The sequence below is a fragment of the Artemia franciscana genome, chromosome 20, assembly GCF_032884065.1.
Source record: "Artemia franciscana chromosome 20, ASM3288406v1, whole genome shotgun sequence".
NCBI classification, from domain to species: Eukaryota; Metazoa; Arthropoda; class Branchiopoda; order Anostraca; family Artemiidae; genus Artemia; species Artemia franciscana.
In genome coordinates this window covers 23,870,352-23,893,614 of record NC_088882.1, presented here as the reverse complement: position 1 = coordinate 23,893,614, position 23,263 = coordinate 23,870,352, and the positions used below count along the sequence as shown (strand labels likewise).

The following is a 23,263-nucleotide window of genomic DNA, read 5'->3' as shown; positions in this document are numbered from 1 at the left end:
AAGAATAGCAGATTTGACTAAGTTCATAATCGTAGAATTACTTATCATACGTTGCAAGCAGAATGTATGGAGTAATTTTGGATAAAAAAAAAAATTTAATGGAGACTAATCTTCCTAAAACTATCTAATCTTACAATAAACTTAACAAAACAGATTTATCACTAATTTTGTAAAAATAAAAAACAAGAAATCAAATTAGTTTTCCTTATAATAATTAAATAATCATGGAAAAAACTCAAAATTTGGCAAAACCGATAGATTTACAACAATTTATTTGGTAAATTCAATAAAACTTTGAAATAGGCTGTTTTACAACAAACTGTTCTGTAAAAAATAGAACAAATCGTCAGTAAAATTTTGGTTTATGACAATATTTTATTATATTCGTAAAAATAACATTGAAAATCTACTGATTTCTAAATATAATCACAAAAAATCCACTAACTAAACCCAATTGTCATTTTTAATGTCATTAAATGATGACATTGATGATTTTTCCAATCATACAAGAAAAAGTATGATTTATTATTCCACTCTTAATACATATGGAGCCAAATGGCAAAATAATTTTTAGATGGCAAACTTCTTTTCGTTTGAATTCCTCCGAACTATATGCCCTGCCAAAGACCAAACTGCAGCTCCCTTTAGAATACAATTCCTGTAAAACTACTCACCCTCTCCACCTGTCGACAGCCCTGTTGAAAATTTACTAATACTCAATCGCAAAGGAATACACTTGAAACATCAGACAAGGTTTTTTTTTTTTGGTTTTTCGTGCCATTGCCAAACATGTAGTATACGATGGCTTCTAAGCGTCAAGTCTCTAATTAACAATTTTAATTTAGTTGGCAACACGGCATATTTAGAAATGCTTTTAGTTTTTTTTTTAGGTAGCGGAAATAATAAATAACAATAGAAGTCAAAGAAGCAATTTAAATATTTCTCAAATGAACACTAAGAATTCGTAAACAAAAAGACAATCCGAGCAGCAATTACAACAGAAATTGTTTCTATTTCAATCAACAGATACCCCCCCCCCTTACTTGCAATTTATTACTAAGAATTGTTGTCTGATGGCAATAGTTGGCAACATTGTTGGTTAATGTGAAGGTAGATATTTAACACAAAATTCACCAAGAGGCAGGGAAATTGTAATTTCTCAATTGATTTTAACTGGTCGCAATTTTTTATAATTTGGTAATTGATGAAACATTTCAATAAGCATAAAGCCATAGTTTTTATTCCCTTAGATAATGTTTGAGGGTTCAAATGCAAAAAAAAGTTACCTATTCATAGTTATTAGGACATAGCTATCATATACAGTTACCATATTTACGGGTTTCTTGCCAGTCACTAGCATTTTAGGGTATTACATCATTTTCCATATTTTTGATTATTTGCACTATCATAAAATTTTATCAAAATGATTTTATACTTATGAATTTTACTTGATAGATGCATTTTACATGGCGAATAAAGAAAAACAAAACTAAAAAAACATAAATTTAATACTAGAGGTGATATGCTCATGTGACTTTGTAATACAAGAGTATCCTCAAGGTGGACTCACTTTTCACACTCGGGGACGCGTCTACTGCTTTCAGACGAGATTTCGTCTGACCCTATATTCTTTTTGTCCACAATTGCATTTACAAATGCCAAAACCCGAAATAGTCACCCCCAATGAGCATTTCCAGGGACGATAGCATTTACTAGATCCACAATTGTATTTACAAAGCACCAAAACCCGAAATAGTCACCCCCAAATGAGCATGTCCCAGGAAGATTGCATTTACTAGATCCACAATTGCATTTACAAAGCACCAAAACCCGAAATAGTCACCCCCAAATGAGCATTGCCCAGGAAGATTGCATTTACTAGATCCACCATTTAATTTACAAAGCACCAAAACCCGAAATAGTCACCCCCAAATGAGCATTTCCCAGGAAGATTGCATTTACTAGATCCACAATTGCATTTGCAAAGCATCAAAACCAGAAATAGTCACCCCCAAATGAGCATTTGCAGGGACGATTGCATTTACCAGATCTACAATTCCATTTACAAAGCACCAAAACCCGAAATAGTCACCCCCAAATGACCATTTCCCAGGACGATTGCATTTACCAGATCCACAATTGCATTTACAAAGCACCAAAACCATAAATAGTCACCCCCAAATGAGCATTTCCCAGGAAGATTGCATTTACTAGATCCACAATTTAATTTACAAAGCACCAAAACCCGAAATAGTCACCCCCAAATGAGCATTTCCCAGGAAGATTGCATTTACTAGATCCACAATTGCATTTGCAAAGCATCAAAACCAGAAATAGTCACCCCCAAATGAGCATTTGCAGGGACGATTGCATTTACCCGATCTACAATTCCATTTACAAATCACCAAAACCCGAAATAGTCACCCCCAAATGACCATTCCCCAGGACGATTGCATTTACCAGATCAACAATTCCATTTACAAAGCACCAAAACCCGAAATAATCACCCCAAATGAGCATTTCCCAGGAAGATTGCATTTATCATATCTACAATTCCATTTACAAAGCACCAAAACCCGAAATAGTCACCCCCAAATGACCATTTCCCAGGAAGATGGCATTCACCAGATCCACAATTGCATTTACAAAGAACCAAAACCCGAAATACTCACCCCCAAATGAGCATTTCCAGGGACGATTGCTTTTATCAGATCTACAATTCCATTTACAAAGCACCAAAACCCGAAAAAGTCACCCCCAAAAGACCATTTCCCAGGACGATTGCATTCACCAGATCCACAATTGCATTTACAAAGCACCAAAACGATAAATAGTCACCCCCAAATGAGCATTTCCCAGGAAGATTGCATTTACTAGATCCACAATTTAATTTACAAAGCACCAAAACCCGAAATAGTCACCCCCAAATGAGCATTTCCCAGGAAGATTGCATTTACTAGATCCACATTTGCATTTAAAAAGCATAAAAACCCGAAATAGTCACCCCCAAATGAGCATTTCCAGGGACGATTGCATTTACCAGATCTACAATTCCATTTACAAAGCACCAAAACCCGAAATAGTCACCCCCAAATGACCATTTCCTAGGACGATGGCATTCACCAGATCCACAATTGCATTTACAAAGCACCAAAACCCGAAATAGTCACCCCAAAATGAGCATTTCCCAGGAAGATTGCATTTACTAGATCCACAATTGCATTTACAAAGCACCAAAACCCGAAATAGTCACCCCCAAATGAGCATTTCCCCAGGAAGATTGCATTTACTGGATCCACAATTGCATTTACAAAGCATCAAAACCCGAAATAGTCACCCCCAAATGAGCATTTCCAGGGACGATTGCATTTACCAGATCTACAATTCCATTTACAAAGCACCAAAACCCGAAATAATCACCCCCAAATGAGCATTTCCCTGGAAGATTGCATTTATCATATCTACAATTCCATTTACAAAGCACCAAAACCCGAAATAGTCACCCCCAAATGACCATTTCCCAGGAAGATGGCATTCACCAGATCCACAATTGCATTTACAAAGAACCAAAACCCGAAACACTCACCCCCAAATGAGCATTTCCAGGGACGATTGCATTTATCAGATCTACAATTCCATTTACAAAGCACCAAAACCCGAAAAAGTCACCCCCAAAAGACCATTTCCCAGGACGATTGCATTCACCAGATCCACAATTGCAATTACAAAGCATCAAAACCCGAAATAGTCACCCCCAAATGAGCATTTCCAGGGACGATTGCATTTACCAGATCTACAATTCCATTTACAAAGCACCAAAACCCGAAATAGTCACCCCCAAATGACCATTTCCCAGGAAGATGGCATTCACCAGATCCACAATTGCATTTACAAAGAACCAAAACCCGAAATAGTCACCCCAAAATGAGCATTTCCAGGGACGATTGCATTTACCAGATCTACAATTCCATTTACAAAGCACCAAAACCTGAAATAGTCGCCCCCAAAAGACCATTTCCCAGGACGATTGCATTTACCAGATCCACAATTGCATTTACAAAGCACCAAAACCCGAGATAGTCACCCCCAAATGAGCATTTCCCAGGACGATCGGACAAAGTCTAATTATAGCCTTTCTGATGCTTTACCGTCAAAAAACTAGGTTCACTCTTAACCTTACACCTACAGAACTACACTTCATAAAAACAAGGATTAATACCACCAAGCAACAAAAAAATAAAATAAAATAACCCTCTAACACTAAATAATGATTTTAAGGCCAACTCGAGTTCCATACTTAGAAAACAGATAAAAAAATTGCCATTAAACACCCAAAATTACTTGACGGCTAATTTACTTATACTAAAATTTACCTGACAATATCCTCAGTTCAAAGTAACAAATAGCAGAACAAATGGAACTTCCCCCAGTAGTTGATTTTTTCGTTTAATCAAAACCAGCGATAAATCTACTTTTTGAATTGGACAAACTATCTCCTCTATGGAATTGGTAAAACTGGCCTCTGAACTATTCAAATCATTAGCAACAAACGAGACCCCAGAAAAAATATAATTTTGATGAGATCAATTTATACTACTACTACTACAACTGCTAACAACTCATAACAGCAACAAATCATTTGAGGCCAATGCATGTACGCTTACTCTTTCTCTTATCTACTGCGCGGAGGATTGATTTATAATTTTAAATCTAAACTATTTCATTAACTAGCTTCTTGAGCAAGTGTTTCATCTTTCCCACATAATTTCTAAAAATAAAAAATTATCGAAAAATAGAAAAAAAAAAAAAAAAAAATCAAATCAGCGCTAGATTAAAGACTTTTCAACAAATTCCAATTTGTATATGACAGACAGTTGTCTTCGAGAAGAAGCAGAAAATGACAAAACTACAAAATTTTAGATACAAATTATATTGGAGAATATTAACATTAAAAAAAAGAATTTTTACAAAGAAAGAAATCCGAAAAAAAGAAGAAGAAATATTTTGCTTTAATTTCGTTTACTCTCACCGGAAATTGTATTTAGTCTTATAGTCTTTTTTTTTTTTTTTTTTTTTTTTTTTTTTTTTTTTTTTTTTTTTTTTTTTTTTTTTTTTTTTTTTTTTTTTTTTTTTTTTTTTTTTTTTTTACAATTGAGTAAGCATATGCCATAAAAACGACATGGTCTAATTTCGGCTCGATGATGTGATTATTCAGCGTTCGTACTTTCCTTAACACCTTTTTGAGGCCTTTATTAATAGGTTCCAAACTGGATGGTAAAAACTTGGGAACGGTTCCTCCCAATTTCGGAATTTTTACGTCAAGGGGGAGCTCTAATAAAAAATATTTTCTTATTTTTTTTTACCTACACTGGAAATAGGATTTTTTTTTATTACGTTTTACTGTTAAGAGCCTCGTCACCCCTGTAGTAAGGTATAACGAAGGGTATTGGGAATATACAAGAGTTGAAACTGACTCTAGTACCGAAAAGAATAATAACCAGCGCCATGTAGCGTTTAAAAGTAAAGTGAAACTTTTAGTTCTCATCAACAAAGAACTAACTTCTTCACGATGAAATTATTACCTTAAAAAGTGGTAAGAGGGTTGGCTAATATAACCTTTGCTGATACTTACCTTATAAATTAATAATTAGAAGTAACAAATTTAGAAATAATAATTCAGAACAAACAAAACAAAATGCAACATAAATTCCTAATAAATAATATTTAGAAATAATAAATGGATTATTAACAGACTGAATAGATTAAACAAATAACTATGAAATTTAACGGTTCATATATCCTACATAATAAACAAGTATTATATATACAAAACTGAGTAAAGAGTCAACTCAACCAACTCTTTCTCTGACAAAAAACTTATCTTTTTTCACCTTCCTCCACTCCCTTTACTCGAAGAATTGGGCCTTCACCCATCATACATGTCTGTACTCCCTGGCTTCGGATAGGAAAATTCAAAAATACAGATAACCCTAAAAGAATTTATTTCGAACACTGCAATAAAGCTAATTCATATAAGTGTTTGTCGTAGTTCAGTTTTAATCATTCTATGTGCCAGCAACGAATTTTAAAAATGACCTAATAGTTATCCTAAGTGGTACAATTCAAAACATAATGAATATTTACGAAGTTCTGGCATAGTGAAATAATGCAAGTCCCATGTTCAGTACACATCTAGGTGTGCCTACTTAAGAAACGAAAAAGGGCTACCTTATTCCTTTGATCGATCTGAAGTTGCAGTATTAATTGTTGCTGCTGTAGGAGTAATTCATAGGGTGTTTCAAAAGGAACAAATGAGGATTCTATACTCGGCTCAGTATTTGAATTATTTGCGCCACCTTTTTGTGTCGGTCCCTAAAAGTAGAAACACATAAATGACTGCAAATGCTTATTACTTGCAAACTGCAGTGAAGGAACTAATTTATTAGAGAAAAAAAAAAAAACATTTTCACCGAATTATTTTTAGACTATAATCAAAGATTATAATTAAAGTTATAATGCGATTATAATCAAAGTTATTCAAACACGATTTTGCCAATTCTGCTTGAGATAACATTACTACTGCTACTGACAATTCACTCCAGTACCTAATGCCTCCCTCTTTACACTCTCAAACAAAGTTCCCATATCCTCTAATCTTTCTTTATGACATTCTCCCATCCCAGACGAGGAGGGCTTGCTTTCGGTTTAGAACCTTCATCCGCAGATCGTGCCCTAGCCACCTTAACCTTTCCTTCATTATAGCCCTGGAAAGCAGGATTGAACCACGTTTTTCGTACAGCTTACTGTTTGAAATACGGCCAGGTACCCAGAACAATCCGTAGGCAGTCTCTCATGAAAACATCATATTCTACTTTTTACATCTTCACTGCTCCCACCGTCTATACTAATAATACTACCAAGACAAGTGAAGCTGCCCGCCTGATCAATCTTTGCATTACCCAGCGTCACCTTTTCATCTTCACTTATTCCTAGCCTTAGTGACTTAGTCTTCTTAACATAAATCTTCAAACATATTCTAGCACCCTGAACTCGCAAAACCTCTAAAAGTTCATTCATTTTGATCACACTTTCATCTGATATGCTTAAATCATCAGTATAATCTAAGTACAGGAGCGTTTTTCCTCCCCATTTGATTCCGTGGTCTCCAATTGCCTTTCCTGTGCTCCTTAAGACAAAGTCCATCAAAATGATCCATATAAAGGGGGAATAGAACACAACCTTGCTTAACTCCTGATTTAATACAAAACCAGTTGCTAACCTCATTTCCTAACTTAACCGCAGCAGTGTTATTCTCGTAGATAACACCAATCACTTTGATGTATTTGTCTGGTATACCATACAAGGATTGCGTACATTAAAAAATAAATAAATTGGATACCTTATATTCATGGAATTTGATCGCTTTTTTGACTGACGCTTTTGGTTTACAAGATTTCTTCTTCTGCTTGTCCTTACCAGGTTCAGACTTTTGAGAAGGTAAAACAGGATAGCTCGGCAAAGGCGGGGGCACCGGTGGCCCTGATAGACTTGGAGAAATCAGAAGATTACTGCCAATATTCGTCAATCGAGAACCATTTGGGAATAAGTTGGTCAAATCTACATCCGGGAAGATGAGACTCTGATGTGGGGGCGTGGCTGAGCTGCTCAATGGGCTTAAGCTGCTCAGACTCGGTGAAGGTGGAATGTCGTTTTGAGCGGGCGATGCGGGTACGTCACTGGAATTGTCATCATCTAATGTTATGTACATGGAAGGGTGGGCCGGCGGTTTGGCATGCGCTTCGGAAACAGGCCGAAATGGTACCTGGCCCTCTGTAAAAAAAAAGAAAATCTTTCAACATACACATTAAAACTTTTGCTAACATCAGGACAATTTATATATTACCCGACAACAAATTTACTGCTAAAATGAATACAAGTCATGGCATGTTGATATACTTGTCTTGGTTAATATGAACGTTCCTACGACCTCAGTTACTTCAGAATTTCATTTTAATACAAAATCTACTCGTCTATAGAACAATGCTAACAAGTGATCATTCACATAAGTTTTTTTTTTTTTTGCACCGATCATCAATATTCTTGGCTTCATTCTTTCTCCGTCATTTTAGTACATATTTGTTGGACTTTTGAATTTAGAACGATGTTCATGATCTTTGAATTTCAAACAAACGTATTATTAAATTCAAAAGAATATGACTTAGGAGTACAGGGTGTGCCCCTAGACTTCTCTCCCCTTTGACATTTCAAAAAAAAATTGGACCTCAAAATTTGAAAAATACAATTTACCCCCCTCCCCCATAAACTTTTGTGAGTTGACACCTCTGGACATAATTTGTACGTCACAAATCCTTTGCCGAAAAATAATTGCTTAGTATCAGAATCATTCGTTCCATCGAAGTTCCACTTATTTCTGAGTGCAAGATTCAATTGTTAATATCTTGGATGTCGTCTTGACCTAGGGCAAAAATACAGTACAAAAATTATTTGAACAGTATACCTGCACTGTGTATAGCAAATTCATCGGGTGCAATTTTTCAGTTTAAGTTGACTCATTGTCAGTTTCATCATTTGCGCAAGAATGTAATCGATACATTAATTCATACAAATTCTTTATACTAACTATCGTCAAAGTTAGTATGTCCATAAAATGCCATGCTTACATTCTATCTAAAACATGACACCACTTATAGCTACAAAGGACTTTAAGAGACAAGTAAGGAAAGCCAACCTCCCTGACACCTCTCCCTGATATTTACCACTTAAATTGTTCACTATTTAAACCCGCTTTAAAGTAAATTTTATGTCCCAAGACCTCCTTCCACTGCCGGTAAAGTCCAACAAAAGCTTTGACATCTGAATCTTCTAATCTGCCAACACACCCTTAGCAAGTCATATTCGTTACTTTTCTTCGTATAGAGTATTTTACATTTCTATATAAAATATGAACTATATGCCCCTCAATCAAACAGTTCATGGTAACGAACTGTAGTAAGAAGCGACCCGACTCAATAGTAACCAAAACTCTAAAAAATATAATTTTGATACCAATCGATATATCAAAAGAATTGGATTTTTATGCTGATTTTAAATATAAGTTTCATCAAATTTAGCCTTACTCATAAAAAGTTACAAGTCTGAGAAAATTAACCTTATTTTGGAAAATAGGGGGAAACACTCCCTAAAAGCCATAGAAAATCACACCATCGCCTTCAGCGTATCAGAGAACCCTGCTGTAGAAGTTTCAAGCTCCTATCTACAAAAATGTGGAACTTTTTGCCAGAAGACAAATGTCGCGAGACATTGAGTTCCTAGACCAGGTCCTAGAATGTCGCGAGAGGGCTCATTCTAACAAAACTTCTAGTGCCCTTTTTAAGTGACCAAAAAATTGGAGGGCACCTAGACCCCCTCCCACGCTCACTTTTTCTCAAAATCAACGGATCAAAATTTTGAGATAGCCATTTTGTTCAGCATAGTCGAAAAACATAATAACTACGTCTTTGGGGCTGACTTACTCTCCCACAGTCCCCGGGGGAAGGGCTGCATGTTACAAACTTTGACCAGTGTTTACATACAGTAATGGTTATTGGGAATAGTACAGATGAAATCAGGGAGCTTTTTTGGTTGGAGGGGTTGAGGGGAGGGGCTACGTTGGAAGATCTTCCCTTGGGGATTTTGTCACAGGGGGAGAGAAATTTTATGAAGGGGGCGCAGGATTTTCTAGCGTTATTTAAAAAAAATCAATGAAAAAATAATTATGAAAAACTTTTTTCAACTGAAAGTAAGGAGCAGCATTGAAACTTAAAACGAACAGAGATTATTACACATATGAGGAGTTTATCTCCTCCTAAATACCTAGCTCATTACGCTAAAGTATTTTTAGTAAATTCAACTATTTATTCTATGGCCTTTGTGATTCAAGGATCATTCTTAAAGAGTTGGGACACAATTAAAGCTTTAGTGTAAAGAGCGAGGTATTAACGAGGGGACAAACCCCCTCATATACATAATAAAAATATGCGAATATAGAAGTTCGCTGCGTAAGTTAATTCGCAAGTTATGTATATTTTGTACTAATAAAAACGTTCGTTAAAAATTAAAAGTTCTACTTACCTTTTTAACTAACCGAAAAATTAGAGGGCAACTAGGCCTCCTCATCCTTTTTCTCAAAATCGTCTGATCATAACTAAGAGAAAGTCATTTAGCAAAAAAAAAATTAATACCCAAATTTCGTTTTAATTATTCATGTGCGGAGAGGCAAAATCAAACATGCTTTAATTCAAAAACGTTCAGAAATTAAATATAAAAAAAACAAGTTTTTTTTAACTGAAAGTAAGGAGCGACATTAAAACTTGAAACGAACAGAAACAACTCCGCGTATGAAGGGGGCTATTCCCTCCTCAACGCCCCACTCTTTACGCTAAAGCTGTTTATTTTTTTATAAAGTAGGATTGAGAGAAAGAGTCAAAAAGCGTAAAGAGCGGGGCTTTGAGGAGGGAACAGCCCCTTTCATACACGGATTAGTTTCTGTTCATTTCAAGTTTTAATGTAGCTCCTTACTTTCAGTTAAAAAAAAATTTTTTTTTATTTAATTTATTATAGAGCCGACCAGAGAGAAAGGAAAAAAATAAATTAAAACAATATATAATTATGAATAATGACTAATAAGCCGAAAATGATTCAGCGGAATACATTTTCTACCTTTTCAATAAACCTCCATTTTGCGCAATAAAAAAACTCTAATAAATTCAATATTTTCAAGTTTAATCTGACAAACCGTTAGAGTAAACAACATAATTTCCACATGCCATGGATTCTAGTGGAATTTCCAGGGAAAGTATGTAGATTTCGTTTCGGACTGAAAACACTAATTAAGTAGCTTCCAACAATATCAAAGATTTATTTGTTTCGTTTTTAACTCCTACAAGAAAAAGCCGCTTTGGAAATGTTTCAATTTCCACATCACTTGAACATTGTTCTACTGAAAGGGTCCTATCTGCAGAAGCATAAAAAAGGATCAAAAATACTCAGGAGCTAAGTCGTCACCAAAAACATCAAAATTTATTTGAACAGAAATATTAAAACTTGATATTATTATTTTAGCTCGACGCTTGACTGTTTTATAGGAAAAAAAAAGAATGAGTAAATTTTGAATTTGCAGAAAGCATCCAATTTAGAATGAAAGTGGCACCCCGAGACCCCCATTTAGAAATTGTATAAAAAGGGAGTTATTTCAAATTGAGAGTGGGATGAACTGATCACTATTTATTTGACAACTTGTTTTTATTTTCCATATGATTCCCCGATGGCCGACAAAGCTATCCTCCCTTACTTCTCCGACTATATTATCTGCTTTTTTGTATTTTTACTATCTATTATTATTTTTTGTATTGTTCATTTTTATTCTCTCTAGTGGTCCTCTCCTGCGTGGTTTAGCAAACATCTCCTTACATTTTATTTTATATCATACTTCTTTCATAAATGGATTGAATAATAAATCACATCTGGTTAGAAAATCAACTTTGGAAATATTATAATTGGATAACCTAATTGTGTATATTGATTTTTCAAAATATGTTTAATAGCGGCAATGCCTAGGGATGGAATTTCCCCTCTCCTTTGCATGGGGGCCGTTTATTTTGGATCATCTGTCAAGTGGGCGCACCGGAAGGTCTGTTTTGAAAGAAAGAAGGGAGTTTTAATAAACATCTACTTGCACAAGAAAAACTACTGCTCCCGAAAGAATTATAGCCCCCTTCACCCTCTTCAGAAAAATCAATCACTGACTGTGGATTCGTGATTTTTGTTATCTATATGTTGAAATGTAGCTTTATCAGTTAAAGCTCAGCTAACGAAATATTGTATTTATTTCTGGAAAAGTTTCTTTTTTTAGAAATAATATTTCAGAAAAAATAACTACTACTACTAATACCGCTACTAGTAAAAACTCACTGCAGCACCAAGCAGCCTGATGTCAACACAGCTACATATGCTCCTACTCCATCGTAATCTATACAAAAGCCTCCCTCTTTAAACTCTTCCAAGAAGTTCCCATTTCCCTTAAATATTTCCTTACAACGTCATTACACACCATTCGGGGACGACCTGCTTTTCGTTTGGCCTTAAAAGGTTCGCTGACAAGGACGACCTATGAGAATCAGTCCCCCTTCGTCCGCAGAACATGTCCTAGTCCTCTCAACCTTTCTCTTATTATAGCCCTAGAAAGCGAGATTTAAGCTCACGCTTCCGAACCTTACTTGACCATTGTCATCACTGCAGCCTCCAATATTCTAATCTCAGCTTGCAAAATTATCTTCCTATTTTTCTAAACTTTTTTCAACTGTGAAAAACATCCCAGGCCTTGGCTATTCTACTATTAAAGTCGTCATTGCATTTACTGTCTTTATAATCTTCCAAGCGTAAAACAACCACAAATCGTCATGAACAATCGGTACAGTCATAATCCATAGTCATGATCAGTCAGTTGGGTACCCAAAACGATCCGTAGGCAATTTCTCTGGAAAGCATCTAGCAAATCGAAGAGAAATTACAATAGCCTAGTCAAACTCAAAAAGATCAAAAATTAACAAGGGTAGGGCTGACAACCATAAAGCCTCCTCAAAACCAGACCATAATTTGCACTATACTAAAAAAACGCGGATTGTCAGTATAATATACATACACTAATATTAAATAGTTTTAATTTTTTAAAGTTTTAATAGTTGCAAATTATATTCTGGTCTGGCCTGCACTTATTCCTAGCCTTAGTGACTTAGTCTTCGAAACGTCAATTCTTGAACCTAGCTTAACGCTTGCTTATAATCTACAAAACTGAAGACTAAAGATATTTGATGGCTTAGGCACTTCTCAATTATTAATCTAAGAGTGAAAATTTGGTCAACGCATCCTCCCACCCTCCCCTTCCTAGAATCGCACTGTTTTTCTCTTAAGACTTTACCAACAGCATCTCTAAGTCTGAAAAGTATTATCAAACTAATTAATTTTCTTCCTGCAAAAACCATGCTAATGCCTCTATAATTACCACACTCTTACCATCTTTTTAACAGAGTGGCTTGACTAGAGTTCTTCACAATACTACTAGGTACTTCCCATTTTTCAAACATCATATTTGTAATCTTCAGTGACTCATCTCTAACTTCATAGCCATCATATTCAAAAAACTCGTTTACCGCATTATCAACATCTGGGGCCTTATTATTGTTAATCCTTTTACTACTGTCTCTAATTCTTCCACACAAAATAAATTTTCCCTCACATCCAAAGTGTCACAAAATTTTTCATTCTTTTCTATATTTTTACCTGTAAATCCTTCACATTCTCAAAATGCACTGCCCATTTATCTTTAACTCTTTCCTGATCACTAATTGTGGTCCTGTTCCTATTTTCAACTGCGAAAAATCTAGATTGACTATTCCCTCTCAATTTATTAACATGACAGTACCATGTTTTAGTATTATGCTGTATGACCGCATCTTCTAGATCTTAAACAATTTAATCCATGGTCTCCACTTCATACGTCCTTAATTCACATTTTAATGATTTTTTCAAATCTTTTTTTTTATACATTCCTCTGATTTTCATATGATCTATCACTCTCATCCTCTCATCCCCTCATCCTCTCTGCTAAACATAAAGCATTTTCACTAATTTTTTTTTTTTTTACTTTTTCAGTTTTTTTCACTTTTATTTTCACTAGCATTTTCACTACTAAATTTAAAGCATTTCATTATTCCTAGGTGTATTTCTAACTATTTTCCCTAAGACACTATCAGCAATTTCATAGAATTATTTCATCTACATGTTCCCATTAATCATACCAGTAGGAGGACAATTTGTTACATCTCAACAAAACCAAATCTGTTTCTTTTCCTATTTATTTTGATGGTATCCATGTTATTTTCTTGAATACTATTTCCCCTCCTAATAAATAAGTCTCAAAACTCATTAAAAGGAGATTTGGGTAGCTGTGTCGTACCTAGCAGGACGATGTACTGCAAGAGTACATACCTTGGAAATAAATCATTCTATGTAGGAATTTTTGTCAAGATTAATTTATTAAGATTCCATCTAAATAATGAAAAATAATATATGCTTTATTTATTTTTCCAAGGCCCTAAGTCTCCAAAATCACTGAACCACAAAGAATAGGATAAACAAAGAAACGGAGAGAGCAGCTTTATTTAAGATAACACAGGAATACGACACGTTTTCTGGAAACGTGTTAATCAGGAAATTTTCTGGATGTTTTTCTGGAAACCCCACATAAAACTCAAAATGGATATTAGGACAACTTACGACGTTCCTTTGATGTTTCAACTTCTTATATAATATTTGTAAGATTATATTAGGTTTCTACCCAAAAATACCCTAGCTTGGGGGTATTTTTACTATGAGAAATCACTTCTTGCTTAATTCATTGTTGATTCCTCATTGAATTCGTAACCATCATTCGTTCATGCAAGTACGGCGTCGGCTCAGGAGGACCGATGTAAAGCTCCCCAGGGTTTACCGTGTTTTAACCCCCCCACCCGCCACAGAAAATTATTGTCCGACTCGTAAAACCATAACAAAAATTCATGTAAACAAATTTTTTATACATTTTTTAGGTTTTTTGTCAAACACCCTCCGAAAGATACCCCCCCCCAAAAAAAAAATTCGTGGATACTCCCTTAACCCGTGCTTTTATCCTCTTTGTACCTGGCTAAATTTGGTTGTAAACTCCCTTTGCACCGTAACAATGGCTTTGACCTCTAAACGCCAATTCCAGCTAATGTCTTTTACCAGACGATTTTCGTCGATGAACTTTAAAGAATTATTAGTTTTGTGCTTCTAGAAAAAATTTAACTTCAAGACAAAAATCTTTAAGAAGGAAAAAGTACATTTTTCCTCCCATATTCTCCGATTTCTCCTAGAAGCGGCATATCAGATTAGTTTATGTTTATCCTAAATATGAGGAGGGAAGCTCCCTCTAACCCCCCCCCCCCCAACTTATTATACTGCAGTTTAACTTTTTTTTTTAGTGCATCAAGAATGAAAGGGCTGATTTAATGCCATTTGCTTTACACAATAGAAAGGACTATTCAAAACAAGATGGGGATAATCGCCCTCCCCCTCATTATACTCTATTGTCAAAACGCTATCGGGGTGGGTAGAGGGACGTTGTCTGAAATGATATATAAAATTTAATACCAAAATTTCCTCAGAACAAAAAAACTTAAAAAATTAAAGTCTAATGATAAAGATTGGTTCGGATATTAGAAAGTTTACACTTGACCAGTGGCACTAATTCACATAAATGTGGGGGAAGGGATAAAGACTTTTCGACTTTTTTTTAATGAAGATACCAAAAAAGGGTATTTTTCAAAATCTGGACGGGCTTTTTTAACAGCTATGTCTTTTCCCAGAATGAGACAATTTTTGTGTGCATGGGCCAGATGTTACTCTTAATGTACCACTTGACTAGTCAAAATCCCAATAAAATTGCCATTATTGAAACTACACTGAAATTAGTTCACATCTGTACAGACACCCTGAAGATTGTTGATGCATTATTAACACAAGAGTAAATGAATAAACAGCGAGGAAAAATAAAAGTTCCACAAACCTTTCACGGCACGTTCGAGGCTTTCATCTGTGTGTAATATATTCTTTCGAATTAATTCAAGGGGTCCAGGTCTCTGTGATAGTTGGTCATTTAATATATCAACAAGCTTGGCTCTCTTTAGTAATCGTTGCTTCTCTGCTAGCGATGGGGCCACTTTCCCTGTGTCTGCAAAAAAAGATTATAAATCGTTTTTATTACGCACTAGCTTTGACATAAAAAAATCAGACAAACACTCTTTTTTTTTCTCATTCTGAAGCACTTAAAACTTCACTTTATTTTTATTTCCATACCACTATAGATGCAAACTTTGTTTTGTCTAATCAACCCTATTTGACTATAATTTCAGGGTCAATATTAGCTAACTTCAAGTGTGGGGAAGTTGACATAGAATCAAAGGAAGTGCAGAAGAGCAAGAGGGTTATATGTAGAGTGATCACCTCTTTTTGCCTAAAAAAATTTATCAATTCGCTACAGTTTTGACGACCTTTACCGAATATTTTTTTTCTTTTGATTGACAAATTTATGTGACGGTAGTGGCAAGTTAAAGGGAGTCAATTACACCCACGCAAAAGCACTGCTTTGAGCTTGGGGTTCTCCAATAGTTGGTATCATCCTATGAAAAAAAAAATGCGCTTTTGCAAATGTAATCCCTGCATAAAATCATTATATGATTTTTTCTACTTTCTACCTTATTTTTAAAAAATGTCAATTACGCCCCTGTAATTTGGGATATTTATTAATTTGGTAATTGCAAATTCAAATTAAGCTTAAAATCCTTGAACGTTCTACAAACTGGCAAATAAACAAGAACATTGCAACAAGACATGAAGTTACAGTATGTAAAACAAGACTTGGCTCGCTAACATTCCCTTCCCTTTTTTCAAATGGAATTTTGATCTGGATAACTATTGTACATCTCAGTCAGTAACAGCATTTAGCATAGAGACAAGAACTTATGCTTATTTTTAAAACTGTCAAGTTAATTGAAAAAAAGCTGAAATTTATATACCATGCGAAAAATGCAAGTTTTTCTGTCGATATATAAGCCACTACCGCAGATTTCGAAATCCAAAGGAGTAAGGTTCGTGACGTAAATGAAGACTTGGAAAATATCCAAATATTGACTGAAATATGTCCAAATAAATTCATTTCTTTATTGTAGCTGTTTATACGCACATGTGACGCACCAATACACACAGGATCACTCGATGCTCAATAGAATTGCATAATTACAATAACGTATTCCATAGCTAAAATAACGATGTATACACTTTGATTAGGACTACACGGAGAATAACTATGTTTTTAAATAAGAAACAAAACAGAGGAAACATATTTTATGCATTATGTGAATGAAAACTAAACTTTCAAACTACTTGCTCAAATACTTTGTATTGAAATTGCGGCACATATCACAATGTGGCAGTAGCTTATTGACACTCTCTTAAAAAATGTTGTCCCTGAGGTATCAACTCGTTCATGCCAGTTTATGGTTCCAAATTATTGTCATTGCACTCTATTGCAAATCAAATCTTCATGTGTCTTTTTTTTCTTTTTTTTTTTTGATGATTCAAACTTTCTCTAAGCAAATATACATGTACCACATTCGTAAACATCTACCAAAAGCATAGTTACAATAATCATATTTTATAGCGAGATTTTCAATTACAGAGCTCAATAAAACAAAAGAATAACAATAATAATAAAATCGCAAAACACAAACAAAAAACAGACAAAACGTCGCGTTACCACAATTGTATATGTGTTAGCAGGGGTACACCCAGAAATTACAAAACACATCCCCTTTAACTTTTTTTTTAACTTATGTTACTTTTCAAATAGTTCTAACATATAGAAGGGGATATAATCTAACTTCACTAAAAAAAAAGAATAAAAAAGCTTCTTTTATCTTCAAGTATATGTTTTCAAACTAATTCTTCTCTATCTGGTACCACTCAGATGCTAGAAAGGAATTTGACTTTTGTTTTTCAAAACGTGGTATTTTCCAAATAGATATAATATAAATAAGGGAAATTAACCCAACTCCATCGAAAAAGAATAAAAAACCTAATAAATGTTTACCTTCAAGTATATGCTTTCTGACAAGTTCTTCTCTGTCTGGTCTCTGTTGGATTTTGTGCTTAAGAACGTCACCAGTTTTGGCTCTTTCTAACTTCTTTTGCTGTTCATGAAATTGTGCGGAGGATTTCAGTGCTGTACAAAGAAAAGGTAATGAGAAAACTGATCTATTTTTGCGAATCCAAAGGATAAGAGTTTCAAACATAAATAGTAAACAAAAATACTTGACTTGACATTTCACGTGTGTAAGGATGACAACTTGCATCTCAGGGCGCCTGGAGGATTAGAAATAAAGGAGGATTCATACCCCAAAAACGTCTTGAGTCAGAATTTGTCTATTTACACAGGATCAGAGGCCAACTCTCGACAGTTTCAAATGTACCCTGACTTCCAACTCCGGCTCTAAAGCCCAAACTCAACTTGAAAGTAGTCTTTCTAGAACCATCTCTTAGTTTTGGGCAGGGGCATAATTTGCTATGGGCCAGGGGGAAGGAGCAACTGCCCCTCCGAGACCTTGGTTTCCCCCCCCCCCAGACCCGAGTTTGCTTTCCCCTCAGTTGAAATTTGGTTTCTTCAAAAATCGTGTCAAATCTAAGGTAAGCCAGCATAACTTAAGCATCAACAGAAACGGATCAGTTTTCATTAGTATATATTTATCTTTATAGTACTTTTATAGTACGTTCATGGTACCAAATGTATCATTCTTCAATTTTTACTGTCATTTTTACTTGATTTGGAAAAATTGGTTCTACTTTGCCCCCCCCCCCCCCCCACAGGATTTGGACGATTTAAGCAATTGGTTTTGGGTTTCTTATAACGATAGTGATGAAACCAAAGAGCCTATCGTACATCTGGACTTTCAACAAGTTTCCTCTTGAAGTTTCAAAAACCATTTCTGGGGTATTTATTTTTGTTAAAAATCTGCTATTCAGACCATTAACGATCAATCAACGATCAAGTCTTCCAGTAAAAACAACTCAACTGTGTCAGGCGCAGGTTTAGAGAAAAAGCTGGCGGGGGAGGAAGGAAGGGGTGTCTGGTGATAAGGAAAATGATTTTTCTTTTCTTTTTTTGCTAAAATAACTCTAGCATCGATGAAGTAACAGATTTAGAGGGCTAAATAATTTTGGTTTTTACAATTATTTTTTCGCTTTCACAATTTATTTTGAAATTAGTTTTCGCTTTTACAATTTTATTTTACAGGGAAGTGAGGGGTGGTCATTAAAACACGAAATAAAAAGAAGCCATTCATACGAAAACCATGTAAACGAACCCCATTAAAAATATTCTTAAAATATTACAAGATAATGATAAATGAACAGAGTTAAATCACAAAATCATTCATCAGCCCTAGTTAGTTAACATATTTTATTATGGTATCTCAACAGCCGGTACAGTCTTTACAGTTTGAAGGAAAGGAGGTCAAAATTTTCAAAAACGTTTAAAATGTTTTTTTTTGTTTTCTTCGTATAGCCAATTTCCGTAATTTTAAAATTCAGAGTGGTCCAAATAAGATGGAAGGATTAAAAATACTCACAACTATTGCGTTTTTAGTTATTTCTGCTTTTCTCTTAAGCAGGGTTTCACTTTTAGATATATGATAGTTAAAAAACAACACGTAGCAGGTTCAAATTTATAAATAGTTTTCATGCTGAAAGGTCTATTATCCAGCATGACGAAAGCACCATCGCCAGTATAAAATACCTTGCAACTTACTTTGCGGGGCCTGGTTTTTTGTACAATAAAACTTGGCCACACATATCTGTGCTATGTGTGGCCATTCATTGAGTACGAATGTCCATCCTGGGGCCTCACAAGTTCACAACAGAATATATCTCAGTAATGACAATGAAACTGTGCAGAAACATGCTATAAAAATCATACTCGGTGCAAACTATGTATCTTATGAGTCCACCCTCGAATCTCTAAAAATACCTTCTCTCAGTGAGCGCAGATACAAACTTATCCTCCTTAGACACTCACAAGTCAGAAACACCTCCTTGTACAAAGCGTCTGCCGACCCAAAGCAAGAATAAAATGGAACCGTTGAGGTTACCTCCTTATAATTTTAAGCTTGTGCCATCAATTTTTTTTTTACAAATCTATCAAATATACTGTCTGTTTGATTTATATTTACGTCTGAAGGTCTATAATATCTTCTTTTCCATCAGCCGTGATTAATAACAAAGTATATGCTCAGGGGCGTAGTTCCATCATTTTTTGTTGGGTTGGGGGAGGGCAAGGGGTCCGCATTCGGAGAGTTAAGGGACATGGGGTATATAATAACTTTGTTCTCAAAATCATCGGGGGGGGGGGGGCAAATATTCAAAGTGACAGTATTTTAGAAAACTTATTCTCCCGTTTTAAGGAAGAGGGATCAGTGGCAGATCTTGTGGGGATGCCTAAAGGGTATTCAGTTTCCCCCTAGTCCAGACCTAAATTACGCTATATGTAAACAAAGAAAAGAGAATTGCTAACTTCAATAGATCACTACTGAAACAAAAAACTTGGACCCAGAAACCGTGTAGGCAAAATTTGTAAATCTTTTTGGAAGAGCCACGCTAGGAGACAAGTTGCATCTTGTTTGAACCAGAATCAGCAATGCTTTACTGTCTGCATTATTGGACGACGATATTGGACCTGCTTCCACTCTAAACCTCCTCCCTCCCACTATTGACTTTTTAACTGATAGGTAGGCAAGTGGAACCTTGCTTAACCCAGAATCTTGTAGGGATTTTTTTCTCTGTGCGAAATGATGAAGAGATTAGGTCGAGTACCTCTCTGACTTGTCAGCAAGAGAATTGAAACCATTTAGAAGATATAATGTTTGATACTAGATTGGAACTAATTTTCATGAGCATATAATTTTAAGAAAAAAAAGGTACGGTGCTTAGTTCTCTTTATTTTCACGACTAATAACATAAAATATTAATATAGTTTAAAAGAAGGACTTACAAGGCATTATTCCTTGGTCAACCAGTTGAGATATTGGTCGCCTCATCATCAGTTTCACCTTCAGAGCTAAAAATAAATATTATACAAAATAACAAAAAGTATTACATTGGTTTTAAACTTCTTTAGGTAAGAGGCAAGACTTAATTTCTTTAGACACCGGAGGCATATGTGTTTGCGAATTAAAATATCTTCTAAACATGTCTAGAGCAAATAATTCAGCCTTTACGGTCAATTTGAAAATAATTAGCTGAAAAGAGTAGAAGTATATCACGCAGAAGGAGACATTGGTCTAGGCACACAGAGAGGGGTAGGGATCAATTCCCTCCCCCCACCCCGAAAAAATAATAAAAAACATATGCGAAATAAAAATCAAGGACATTATTCGGACCATCCTTGCAGAGGAGAGGGGGGTTTCCCTCTGTGTACAAAGTGGCCCAAACAATAACAACTGAAATATTCAAGTTTTGATTGGTCCCATGACTGAAACTAAAAAGCACTGCCAAGTGCCTGAAATCTATCTTTTGGCCAGTTTTTAAAATAAAACAAGAATAAACAAGGCTTATTAGAAATAAAGGTTTTAGAAATAAATTTTCAGGGTTCCATAGACTTAGGCTTTCTATCTTTTGGCCTATGCATAGGCATTAATGTTCCCAGCCACTTTTTTCACTTTGCATCTCTCTTCTTATCGAAAAAAAACGGCATTGCATACCTCAAATAAGAACATAATCAAGCAAACGGAATTTTTAGGAGCGTGTTCTGAGACATCAGATACATATGGAAAGCCAATTCTCTGTTACTATTATTTACCAGCTCTGTCTGTCGTATTTATCTAATTACAAAAAAAGATATAAAAAATATTACTTCTGATTCAGAGGTTAGGTGAAGTGTATAGCATTAATGTTTCTGTTCCCTTTTTACATGTCATAATGTATTTCAGATTGCCGGTGATCAATAGATGTTGCACAATAAACAAAATATTGCTTTATAGTAATCTGTTTTGAAGCACTAGCACTAGACAACAACAACATCAACAAAAGAAAACAAAAATGAAAATACTAGTTATTCTTTTTTCATGACTAGCTATCTTTAGTCATCAATTGATTTTAATAAGTATAAATTAAAGCTGCAATGTAAATGCAAAAAAAAGAACAACAAATGTTTTTCCATGATAACCAAAATTTCTTGGTAACTCGACCTTTTTAAAATCCCATTGCTTGGTTATTTATATGCTCAATGTTTGAACTGTAGCTTTTAAGCCATCATTTTACCGATCCCTTTCAATTTCAAGTAATAAAGGTTCCCCTATGGATTGAAATTTTATACAATTACGATCCACTAGCATATCCATCATTTTAACGGTAAAATTAACTGAAAGAAATCCTTTAAAACAAGATATTACATGGAAAACCACCAAACCGCAAGATATGATTCCCATATAATTTTTCTTCAGTAAAATTTTCTATATTAGTTTCCAGTTCGACATTTGATGAAGTACATCCTGATTCATGACTTGGAGGGATTACACGAACTGATCTTTAGTGATACATCCTTCTAGAGATAAGATAAACCCTCTGGGTGGAATCTCAATCATAACCTGCCTAATAAACTAGTATTCTGGGTTCTCGGTAAGCTACAATTTCCATGATTATCAATCCTAGTAAATCCCATTTAGAAAATAACGGAAAGGATAGGACACATGTTTAGGCATTTTAAGACATACCGACCATATATAAGAAATAGAACGTATTTAACCTGCACAAAGTAAAACTAGTGATGGTCGGACAAGCCATCCCCCCCACCATGAGCCTTATCTAAATAACCCTTCCTTAGATAGGCTTCACACATTCCTACAAATTACAGCGTATATGCAACCTACACAAAGGAAAGTTAGTAACGGTAGGATTAACCCTCCTTCCTATCCCCCCACAAGCCTGGTCTAAAGAGACCTCCCTTAGATACGTATCACTCAAAAAGTTACTGTTTTGTTGCATCTTAGCCTTATGAGGAAATCTACCTCAACCCCTTAAATAAATATAAATAAACAAATAACGCAAAATAACAAATGAAGTGCACAGAGAACACAAAATTAAGGACATTTATTTTTTGGTTTACATTTATGCTCTTTTAAATTCATCTCCATAAATTCAAAGAAGCAATTCGTATGATAAAGCTATGCAACTAAAACTAATTATTTAAGAAAATCACCACGATACCTCATACCTACCTGGACAAACTTTCCAATCTTATTTATATTTAAGTAACACCTACTTCTCAAAATTTCCAAAATCCAATCTCTCCCCCTGATCTCCCTACCAAATATTTCCAAGCACAACTTCCTACATTCCCCTAAAAAATGATGCAGACTCATCCACCTCTCCACACATAGGGGGACCATTCCATGTTCTCCAAATTTCCTATGTTCTCCAAGAGGCATAAAACCCCCTTTACATGCGTTAGCCATTTTAAATCTTCCGGAGTCAATCCCATTTTTAGGTAAATTTCTGCAATATAGTTACAATAAGATTGTTTTTAACTTTATTTGCTTCTCGGGCGCGAAAGTGGAGATTGTTTCCCTAACAATCTCCC

General features: G+C 35.0%; 1 protein-coding gene across 4 annotated transcripts in view; it reads right to left on the bottom strand.

Moving 5' to 3' along the window:
* LOC136039933 (myocardin-related transcription factor A-like) overlaps positions 1 to 23,263 on the bottom strand; it is a 146,588-nt gene that overhangs the window by 26,925 nt on the left and 96,400 nt on the right. For all 4 annotated transcript variants that reach the window (XM_065723929.1, XM_065723927.1, XM_065723928.1 and 1 more), the window contains 5 exons: positions 20,678 to 20,743; positions 17,726 to 17,857; positions 15,644 to 15,808; positions 7,400 to 7,830; positions 6,229 to 6,372 (listed from right to left, as the gene is read on the bottom strand). In XM_065723929.1, coding sequence (XP_065580001.1) covers positions 6,229 to 6,372; positions 7,400 to 7,830; positions 15,644 to 15,808; positions 17,726 to 17,857; positions 20,678 to 20,743 — 938 coding nt within the window. The remainder of the gene's footprint in view (positions 1 to 6,228; positions 6,373 to 7,399; positions 7,831 to 15,643; positions 15,809 to 17,725; positions 17,858 to 20,677; positions 20,744 to 23,263) is intronic.